Source organism: Molothrus aeneus, unplaced genomic scaffold, assembly GCF_037042795.1.
Source record: "Molothrus aeneus isolate 106 unplaced genomic scaffold, BPBGC_Maene_1.0 scaffold_30, whole genome shotgun sequence".
NCBI lineage: Eukaryota > Metazoa > Chordata > Aves > Passeriformes > Icteridae > Molothrus > Molothrus aeneus.
In genome coordinates, this window is record NW_027098964.1 from 602,975 (window position 1) to 614,211 (window position 11,237).

At 54.1% G+C, this 11,237-nt stretch overlaps 1 protein-coding gene across 1 annotated transcript in view; it reads right to left on the bottom strand.

Moving 5' to 3' along the window:
- LOC136570316 (multifunctional procollagen lysine hydroxylase and glycosyltransferase LH3-like) overlaps positions 1-11,237 on the bottom strand; it is a 28,302-nt gene that overhangs the window by 7,915 nt on the left and 9,150 nt on the right. The window contains exons 2-8 of the mRNA XM_066570819.1: positions 10,163-10,283; positions 7,959-8,057; positions 6,324-6,455; positions 4,511-4,626; positions 3,046-3,150; positions 1,325-1,450; positions 204-345 (exon numbers count right to left, since the gene is read on the bottom strand). Coding sequence (XP_066426916.1) covers positions 204-345; positions 1,325-1,450; positions 3,046-3,150; positions 4,511-4,626; positions 6,324-6,455; positions 7,959-8,057; positions 10,163-10,283 — 841 coding nt within the window. The remainder of the gene's footprint in view (positions 1-203; positions 346-1,324; positions 1,451-3,045; positions 3,151-4,510; positions 4,627-6,323; positions 6,456-7,958; positions 8,058-10,162; positions 10,284-11,237) is intronic.

An 11,237-nucleotide genomic window follows, 5' to 3' on the forward strand; every position in this document is an offset into this window, starting at 1 on the left:
TGGGGTAAATTTGGGGTCAGTTTTTGGAGTGAATTTTGGGTAAATTTGGGCTGAATTTTGGAGTTCCCCAGCCGATTTTTGGGATGATTTTTGGGGTGATTTTTGGGGTGAATTTGGGGTAAATTTGGGCTGAATTTTGGAGCTCCCCAGCCGATTTTTGGGGTAAATTTGGGGTAAATTTGGGGCGGTTTTTGGGCTCTCACCTTCTCGCGGGCGCGGGCGCAGAACGCCATGTCGGGGTCCAGGTGGGCGTGGTCGAACACAGGCCCCTCCCCCAGCGGCCCCCGCAGCGCGGCCCCGCCCACCAGGTAGGCGCGGCTGATGTAGGGCACGTTCCACACGCCCCTGGCCACGCCCACAGGCAGGTGAGGCCACGGGACACGCCCACAATAAACCACATCCACCCCAGGCCACACCCACATGCAGATGAGGCTGTGGACACGCCCACAATAAACCCCGCCCACACCAGGCCACACCCACAAAAAGCACCCACCCACCACAGGCCACGCCCACAGACAGATGAGGCCGGTGACACGCCCACAACAAGCCCCGCCCACCCACCTGGACACGCCCATCAAACCACGCCCATTCACCCATTACAGGTGTGCCCAGGTGTGTCCCCAGATGTGTCCCCAGCCATGCCCAGGTGTCCCAAACTGTTCCCAGCCATGACCAGGTGTGTCCCCACCTGTCCCCAAGTGTGTCCCAGGTGTGTCCCCAGGTGTGTCCCCACCTGTCCCCAAGTGTGTCCCAGGTGTGTCCCCAGGTGTGTCCCCACCTGTCCCCAGGTCCCCAGGTGTGTCCCCACCTGTCCCCAGGTGTCCCCAGGTGTCCCAGGTGTGCCTCACCTGCGGTTCCCATTCAGGATCTCCAGGTAATCGGGTATGTGGGTGTGTCCCTAGGTGTGTCCCCATTGTCCCCAGGTGTGTCCCAGGTGTGTCCCCAGGTGTGCCCAGGTGTCCCCAGGTGTGTCCCAGGTGTGTCCCAGGTGTGCCTCACCTGCGGTTCCCATTCAGGATCTCCAGGTAATCGGGCATGTGGGTGTGTCCCCATCCCCCAGCTGTCCCCATTGTCCCCAGGTGTCCCCAGGTGTCCCCAGGTGTGTCCCCATCCCCCAGGTGTGTCCCCAGCTGTCCCCAGGTGTGCCCAGGTGTGTTCCAGGTGTGCCTCACCTGCGGTTCCCATTCAGGATCTCCAGGTAATCGGGCATGTGGGTGTGTCCCCAGGTGTGTCCCCAGGTGTGTCCCCATTGTCCCCAGGTGTCCCCAGGTGTGTCCCCAGGTGTGTCCCCATTGTCCCCAGGTGTGTTCCAGGTGTGCCTCACCTGCGGTGCCCATTCAGGATCTCCAGGTAATCGGGCGCGCGGGCGTAGAAGCCCTCGGGGCTCAGGGCCCCCCAGAAGTTGGACCAGAGGTGCCCGGGACGGGCCAGGAGCGGGGCCAGCACCTGCCTGGGGACACGGGGACACCTGAGTGACACCTGAGTGACACCTGGGGACACCTGAGAGTCACCTGGGGACACCTGGGGACACCTGAGTGACACCTGAGAGTCACCTGGGAGTCACCTGAGTGACACCTGGGGACACCTGAGAGTCACCTGAGACACCTGAGAGTCACCTGGGGACACCTGGGGACACCTGAGACACCTGAGAGTCACCTTGGGGACACCTGAGCGACACCTGGGGACACCTGAGAGACACCTGGGGACACCTGAGACACCTGAGAGTCACCTGAGACACCTGAGAATCACCTGAGAGACACCTGAGAGACACCTGGGGACACCTGAGAATCACCTGAGAGACACCTGAGTGACACCTGGGGACACCTGAGAGTCACCTGAGTGACACCTGGGGACACCTGAGACACCTGAGAGTCACCTGAGACACCTGAGACACCTGAGAGTCACCTGAGACACCTGAGAATCACCTGAGAGACACCTGAGTGACACCTGGGGACACCTGAGGGGATTCTGGGGGGATTTGGGGTCACCTGGGGTCGCTCAGGGCTCAGTTTGGGGTCAGTGGTCACTCAGGGTCAGGGGTCACTCAGTGGTCACTCAGGGGTCACTCAGTGGTCACTCAGGGGTCAGTGGTCAGTGGTCACTCATTGGTCACTCAGTGGTCACTCAGTGGTCACTCAGGGGTCACTCAGGGTCACTCTGTACCTGTTCTGCTCTATCAGCGCTCTCAGCACGCCAGGGTCACTCAGGGGTCACTCATTGGTCACTCAGGGCTCAGTCTGGGGTCAGTGGTCACTCAGGGGTCACTCAGTGGTCAGTTTGGGGTCACTCTGTACCTGTTCTGCTCAATGAGCACTCTCAGCACGCCGGGGTCGCTCAGGGGTTACTCAGGGGTCAGTGGTCACTCATTGGTCACTCAGTGGTCAGTTTGGGGTCAGTGGTCACTCAGTGGTCACTCAGGGGTCACTCAGGGGTCACTCAGTGGTCACTCAGTGGTCACTCAGGGTCACTCTGTACCTGTTCTGCTCAATGAGCGCTCTCAGCACGCCGGGGTCGCTCAGGGGTCAGTTTGGGGTCACTCAGGGGTCAGTGGTCATTGGTCACTCATTGGTCAGTGGTCACTCAGGGTCACTCTGTACCTGTTCTGCTCAATGAGCGCTCTCAGCACGCCGGGGTCGCTCAGGGCTCAGTTTGGGGTCACTCAGGGGTCAGTGGTCATTGGTCACTCATTGGTCAGTGGTCACTCAGGGTCACTCTGTACCTGTTCTGCTCAATGAGCGCTCTCAGCACGCCGGGGTCGCTCAGGGGTCAGTTTGGGGTCAGTGGTCACTCATTGGTCACTCATTGGTCACTCATTGGTCAGTGGTCACTCATTGGTCATTGGTCACTCAGTGGTCACTCAGGGGTCACTCTGTACCTGTTCTGCTCAATGAGCGCTCTCAGCACGCCGGGGTCGCTCAGGGGTCGCTCAGGGCTCAGTTTGGGGTCACTCAGGGGTCATTTTGGGGTCAGTGGTCACTCATTGGTCAGTGGTCACTCAGTGGTCACTCAGTGGTCACTCAGGGGTCACTCAGGGTCACTCTGTACCTGTTCTGCTCAATGAGCGCTCTCAGCACGCCGGGGTCGCTCAGGCTGACGTCGCTGTCCAGGCTCAGGTAGAGCTCGCAGCGCGGGGAGCGCCGGCACAGGGACCTGGGGCACCCCGAAAACGGGGCAGGAACACCCCAAAAACCATCACAGATCCCAAAAATCACCCGAAATAACCTGGGACACCCCAAAAACTGACCCGGGCACCCCAAAAACCATCACAGATCCCAAAAATCACCCGAAATAACCTGGGACACCCCAAAAACTGACCCGGGCACCCCAAAAACCATCACAGATCCCAAAAATCACCCGAAATAACCTGGGACACCCCAAAAACTGACCTGGGCACCCCAAAATCTGACCTGGGCACCCCAAAAACCATCACAGATCCCAAAAATCACCCGAAATAACCTGGGACACCCCAAAAACTGACCTGGGCACCCCAAAATCTGACCTGGGCACCCCAAAAACCATCACAGATCCCAAAAATCACCCGAAATAACCTGGGACACCCCAAAAACTGACCTGGGCACCCCAAAATAACCTGGGACACCCCAAAAACCATCACAGATCCCAAAAATCACCCGAAATAACCTGGGACACCCCAAAAACTGACCCGGGCACCCCAAAAACCATCACAGATCCCAAAAATCACCCGAAATAACCTGGGACACCCCAAAAACTGACCTGGGCACCCCAAAATAACCTGGGACACCCCAAAAACTGACCTGGGCACCCCAAAAACCATCACAGATGCCAAAAACTGACCCCAAAAACTGAGCCGGGGCACCCCAAAATCACCTGGGCACCCAAAAATAACCTGGGACACCCCCAAAACCATCACTGACCCCAAAAATCACCCGGGACGCCCCAAAAACTGACATGGGCACCCAAAAACTCACCTGGGACACCCCAAAATCACCTGGGCACCCAAAAATGGACCTGGGCACCCCAAAACCACCTGGGGCACCCCCAAAACCATCACTGACCCCAAAAACTGACCCGGGGCACCCCAAAAACTGACATGGGACACCCAAAAACTCACCTGGGACACCCCAAAATCACCTGGGACACCCCAAAATTGGGTCAGGGACACCCCAAAATCAACCTGGCCCCACCCCTCCCCCTCCCCTCTCCCCTTCCCCCATCCCTTTGGCCCCTCCCCCCTTGGCCCCGCCCCCATTGCCCCTTCCCCTTTGGCCCCTCCCCCCTGGCCCCGCCCCCATTGCCCCTTCCCCTTTGGCCCCTCCCCCTTGGCCCCGCCCCATTGCACCTCCCTCCTTTCCCCCCTCCCTTTGGCTCCTCCCCCTTTGCCCTTCCCCCTCCCTTGGCCCCTCCCCCTTTGGCCCCTCCCCCTCCCTTTGCCCCTCCCTTTAGCCCCTCCTCCTTTATCCCCGCCTCTTTGGCCCCTCCCCATTGACCCCGCCCCCTTTCGCCCCGCCCCCTTAAGCCCCACCCCCCGTACATGCCGAGCTCTCGGGCCGCCCCTCCCCCCAGCCCCTCCCCCTCCCGGTGGGCGGAGCTGAAGCGGCGCCGGAGGCGGGGCCAGAGCGAGTCCAGCAGGGGGGCGTGGCCTGGGACCTGGGGGAGGGGACACAGAGGGAGGGGACATTGGGGACATTGGGGACATTTGGGGATTTTGGGGACATTTGGGGACATTTGGGGATTTTGGGGACATTTGGGGACATTTCAGACATTTGGGGTTTTTTGGGAATTTGGGGACATTTGGGGACATTTGGGGACATTGGGGATTTTGGGGCATTTTGGACATTTGGGGATTTTGGGGACATTTGGGGACATGAGGAAAAGATGGGGGGAAAATGGCGAAAAATGGGGGAAAATCGGGAAAAATGGGATTGGGGACATTGGGGGGGAATTGGGGACATTTGGGGACAATTTTGGGATTTGGGACATTTGGGGACATTGGGGAGTAGGGGACGGGGTGAATTTTGGTGGTTTTGGGGTGAATTTGGGGCATTTTGGGAGTGATTTTAACAGCGAATTTCAAGGGATTTGGGGGTAAATTTTTAGGATTTTTTGGGGTATTTTTGGGGTGGTTTTGGGGTAATTTTTAGGATGTTTTTGGGGTAATTTTAGCAATAATTTTTGGGAGGTTTTTGGGATAATTCGGCTGTGATTTTGGGATATTTTAAGGATATTTTTGAAAAGTTTTTGGGGTGATTTTTAGGATATTTTTGGGGTGATTTTAGCTGTGATTTTGGGATCATTTTGGGGTATTTTGGGGTGATTTAGGGATATTTTTTGAGGTGAATTTGGGGTGATTTTAGCTGTGATTTGGGGGTAATTTTGGGGATATTTTTGGGGTGATTTTGGGATATTTTTTGGATATTTTTGGGGTGACTAGCTGTGATTTTTGAGATCATTTTGGGCATTTTTTAGGGGTGAATTTGGGATATTTTTGGGGAGAATTAGGGATATTTTTGGGGTGAAATTAGGCTATTTTGGGGGTATCTTTGGGCTGGTTTTGGGGTGATTTTAGCGGTGATTTTGGGGTGATTTGGGATATTTTTGGGGTGAATTTAGGGTATTTTTGGGGTGATTTTAGCGGTGATTTTGGGGTGAATTTGGGATATTTTCAGGGTGTTTTTGGGGTGATTTTAGCAGTGATTTTGGGGTGAATTTTTGGGATATTTTCAGGGTGTTTTTGGGGTGATTTTAGTGGTGATTTTGGGGTGAATTTGGGATATTTTCAGGCCGTTTTTGGGCTGGTTTTGGGGTGATTTTAGGGGTGATTTTGGGGTGAATGGGGGATATTTTTGGGCTGGTTTTGGGGTGATTTTAGCGGTGATTTTGGGGTGAATTTGGGATATTTTCAGGCCGTTTTTGGGGTGGTTTTGGGGTGATTTTAGGGGTGATTTTGGGGTGATTTTGGGATATTTTCAGGGTGGTTTTGGGGTGGTTTTTGGGGTCCCACTCACCGCGTTGTGCAGGAACAGCCCCAGCCTCTCCCGGGGGTATTTTGGGGTGAATTTAGGGTATTTTGGGGATATTTTCAGGCTGTTTTTGGGGTGATTTTAGCGGTGATTTTGGGGTGAATTTTTGGGATATTTTCAGGCCGTTTTTGGGCTGGTTTTGGGGTGATTTTAGCGGTGATTTTGGGGTGATTTTGGGATATTTTCAGGGTGTTTTTGGGGTGATTTTAGCGGTGATTTTGGGGTAAATTTTTGGGATATTTTCAGGGTGTTTTTGGGGTGATTTTGGGGTGATTTTGGGATATTTTCAGGCTGTTTTTGGGGTGGTTTTGGGGTCCCACTCACGGCGTTGTGCAGGAACAGCCCCAGCCTCTCCCGGGGGTAGCTCAGGCCCTGCAGGCGCTGCAGGAATTGGGGCAGGAACGGGGTGGGCTCGGCCACGAAGACCCCGATGAGCACCCAGGGCAGGGCCTCGGCCTGGGGAGGGGGCACGGGCCCGGGTGGGGCCCAAAAATGAGAGAAACCCACCCAAAAAAACCCAAAAATGACAGAAACCCACCCAGAAAAACCCAAAAATGAGAGAAATCCACCAAAAAAACCCCAAAAATGACAGAAACCCACCCAAAAAACCCCAAAAATGAGAGAAACCCACCCAAAAAACCCCAAAAAATGACAGAAACCCAAAACCCCAAAAAACCCAAAAAAACGAGAGAAACCCACCCAAAAAAACCCAAAAATGAGAGAAACCCACCCAAAAAACCACAAAAATGAGAGAAATCCACCCAAAAAAAACCCAAAAATGAGAGAAACCCACTCAAAAATGAGAGAAACTCACCCAGAAAAACCCAAAAAATGACAGAAACCCAAAACCCCAAAAAACCCCAAAAAACGAGAGAAACCCACCCAAAAAACCCCAAAAAACGACAGAAACCCAAAACCCCAAAAAACCCCAAAAAACGAGAGAAACCCACCCAAAAAACCCCAAAAATGAGAGAAATCCACCCAAAAACCCCCAAAAACGAGAGAAATCCACCCAAAAAACCCCAAAAAAAGAGAGAAACCCAAAACCCAAAAGACGACAGAAACCCACCCAAAAAAACCCAAACACGACAGAAACCCAAACCCCAAAAAATGAGAGAAAACTCCCAAAAAAACCCCCAAAAAACGAGAGAAACCCACCCCAAAAAATCCCAAACCCCCCTAAAACCCCCCTAAGAACAACAGAACCCAAAAACCCCCAGGAGCCCCCAGATCCTTCCAAAATCCCCCCCCAAATCGCCCCCAAATCCCCCCCAGGACCCCCAAATCGCCCCCAGGAGCCCCAAATCCCCCCCAAAATCCCCCCCAAATCCCCCTCAGGACCCCCAAATCGCCCCCAACTCCCCCCAAATCCCCCCAGGACCCCCAAATTCTCCCCAGGACCCCCAAATTCCCCCAAATCTTCCCAAAATCCCCCCCAAATCCCCCTCAAATCCCGCCAGGACCCCCAAATCCCCCTAGGACCCCCAAATCCTCCCAAAATCCCCCTCAAATCCCCCCCAAATCCCCCTCAAATCCCCCCAGGACCCCCAAATTCTCCCCAGGACCCCCAAATTCCCCCAAATCTTCCCAAAATCCCCCCCAAATCCCCCTCAAATCCCGCCAGGACCCCCAAATCCCCCTAGGACCCCCAAATCCTCCCAAAATCCCCCTCAAATCCCCCCCAAATCACCCCCAAATCCCCCTCAAATCCCCCAGGACCCCCAAATTCTCCCCAGGACCCCCAAATTCCCCCAAATCTTCCCAAAATCCCCCCAAATCCCCCCTCAAATCCCCCCCAGGACCCCCAAATCCTCCCAAAATCCCCCTCAAATCCCCCCCAAATCACCCCCAAATCCCCCTCAAATCCCCCCCAGGACCCCCAAATGCCCCCCAAATCCCCCCCATGACCCCCAAATCGCCCCCAAATCGCCCCCAAAGCCCCCAGGACCCCCCCAGTACCGGGGTCCCCCCCAGGGGTCTCAGGTCCCTCTCGCAGTCCCCGCAGCCCCCGGGGCTCCAGCCCTGAGGAACGTAATTGCCCAGAGAGTTCAGCGCCACCTGCGGGGACATCCGGGGACGTTCGGGGACATTCGGGGACATTTGGGGATCCCAAAACTCCCAGGGATCCAAAATCCTCGAGGGACCCCAAAATCCCCCCCAAAGTCCCCCCCAAAATCCCCCAAATCTGCTCCAAAATACCCCAAATCCACCCCAAAATCCACCCTCAGGAACACGGAGAGTTCGGGGCCACCTGTGGGGACATTTGGGGACGTTCGGGGACATTTGGGGATCCCAAAACTCTCAGGGATCCAAAATCTTCGAGGGACCCCCAAATCCCCCCCAAAATGCCCCAAAATGCCCCAAATCCGCCCCAAAACCACCCCTGGGGCACGAAATTGCCCAGAGAGTTCAGCGCCACCTGCGGTGACATCCGGGGACGTTCGGGGACATTCGGGGACGTTCGGGGACCCCAAAACGCCCGGGGATCCAAAATCCTCGAGGGACCCCCAAAATCCACCCCCAAAATCCCCAAAATCTGCCCCAAATCCACCCCTGGGGCACAGAATTGCCCAGAGAGTTCAGGGCCACCTGCAGGGACATCCGGGGACGTTCGGGGACATTCGGGGACATTCGGGGACATTTGGGGACCCCAAAACGCCCGGGGATCCAAAATCCTCGAGGGACCCCAAAATCGCCCCCAAAATCCCCCCCAAAATCCCCAAATCTGCCCCAAAATCCACCCTGCAGGAACACAGAGAGTTTGGGGCCACCTGCAGGGACATTTGGGGACATTTGGGGACCCCAAAACACCCGGGGATCCAAACTGCTTGAGGGACCCCAAAATCCCCCAAATCTGCCCCAAAATGCCCCAAATCCACCCCAAAACCACCCCTGGGGCACAAAATTGTTCAGGGACACCTGGGGGACATTTGGGGACATTTGGGGCAGCCCCAAAATGTCCCAAATCCTTCCCAAATCTCCTAAAAAGACCCCAAAAATCTCAGAAAAATCCCCCCAAAAATCCCCAAAAAATCCCCCCATAAATTCCCCAAAATTCACCCCAAAAATCCTCAAAAAATTCCCCAAAAATCTGAAAAATCCCCAAAAAATCCCCCAAAATTCACCCCAAAAATCCTCAAAAAATTCCCCAAAAATCCTCCAAAAATCCCCCAAAATTCACCCCAAAAATCCTCAAAAAATTCCCCAAAATTCCCTAAAACCTCTCAAATTTGAGGGGATTTTTTTTTAATTTTAGGGGATTTTTGGGGATTTTTTGGGGGATTTTTGGGGATTTTTATGAGATTTTTTGGGAATTTTTAGGGGATTTTTTGAGGATTTTTTGGAATTTTTTGGTGAAATTTTAGGGTGTTTTTTAGGGGATTTTGGGGGGAATTTGGGGGAATTTTTAAGGGAGTTTTTGAGGATTTTTGGGAAATTTTTGGGAAATTTTTGGGTGAATTTTTAGGGTGTTTTTAGGGGACTTTTGGGGGGATTTTTAGGAGATTTTGGGAATTTTTAAGGGATTTTTAGGATATTTTTCGAGTGATTTTGGGGTGAATTTTGGGGGATTTTTTGGGAATTTTTTGGGTGTTTTTGCAGGGATTTTGGGGTGGGTTTTGGGGTGATTTTGGGTTATTTTTTGGGGTGAAATTTGGGGTTTTTGGTACCTTTGTGGGCCCGTTCCCGTGGATAACCACGGGCAGATTTTGGGGCATTTTGGGGTGAATTTTGGGGGATTTTTTTGGGAATTTTTTTGCTATTTTTGAAGGGATTTTGGGGTGATTTTAGGGTGATTTTGGGGTTATTTTTTGGGGTGAAATTTGGGGTTTTTGGTACCTTTGTGGGCCCGTTCCCATGGATCACCACGGGCAGGTTTTGGGGGATCTTGGGGTGAATTTTGGGAAATTTTTTGGGAATTTTTTTGCTATTTTTGGAGGGATTTTTGGGGTGATTTTAGGGTGATTTTGGGGTTATTTTTTGGGGTGGAATTTGGGGTTTTTGGTACCTTTGTGGGCTCATTCCCGTGGATCACCACAGGCAGGTTTTGGGGGATTTTGGGGTGAATTTTGGGGGATTTTTTTGGAATTTTTTGGGTATTTTTGCAGGGATTTTTGGGGTGATTTTGGGGCATTTTTTGGGGTGAAATTTGGGGTTTTTGGTACCTTTGTGGGCCCGTTCCCGTGGATCACCACGGGCCAGCTCCCGCTGACCTCGTTCCTCACTCGGTTCCCGCCGGGCTCGAAGCGAATCCGGACCTCGTCTGAGAGGGGACCCCAAAAATGGCTCGGGGACCCCAAAAATCAACTCGGGGACCCCAAAAATGGCTCGGGGACCCCAAAACCAGCCCGGGAACCCCCAAATTCCCTCCAAGCCCCCCCAAATTCCTTCAGGACCTCCCCAAAATCCCCCCCAAAAAATCCCCCCCAGGACCCCCCAAATCCCCCCCAAATCCCTTCAGGACCCCCCAAAATCCCCCAAAATCCCCCCAAATCCCTTCAGGACCCCCCAGTTTTCCCCCAAATCCCCCCAGGACCCCCCCAATCCCTTCAGGACCCCCAAAATCCCCAAATCCCCCCAAAATCCCTTCAGGACCCCCCAAAAATCACCCAAATCCCCCAAATCCCCCCCAAATCCCTTCAGGACCCCCCAAAATCCCCCAAAATGCCCCAAAATCCCCCCAAATCCCTTCAGGACCCCCCAAAATCCCCCCAAATCCCTTCAGGACCCCCCAGTTTTCCCCCAAATCCCCCCAGGACCCCCCCAATCCCTTCAGGACCCCCAAAATCCCCCAAAATTTCCCCCAAAATCCCCAAATCCCCCCAAAATCCCTTCAGGACCCCCCAAAAATCACCCAAATCCCCCAAATCCCCCCCAAATTCCTTCAGGACCCCCACAATCCCCCAAAATCCCTTCAGAACCCCCCAAATCCCCCCAAAATCCCCAAAAATCCCCTCAAAATCCTCCCAGGACCCCCAAAATCCCTTCAGGACCCCCGAAAATGCCCCCAAATCCCCCCAAAATCCCCCCAATCCTCCAGGGCCCCCCCAAATCTCCCCCAAAATCCCTTCAGGACCCCCCAAAATCCAAAAAAAATCCCCCCAAATCCCCCCCAAATCCTCCAGGACCCCCAATTTCTCCCCAAATCCCTTCAGGACCCTCCAAATCCCCTCAAATCCCCCCAAAATCCCCCCAGATCCCTTCAGAACCCCCCCAAATCCCCCAAAATCCCCCAACCCC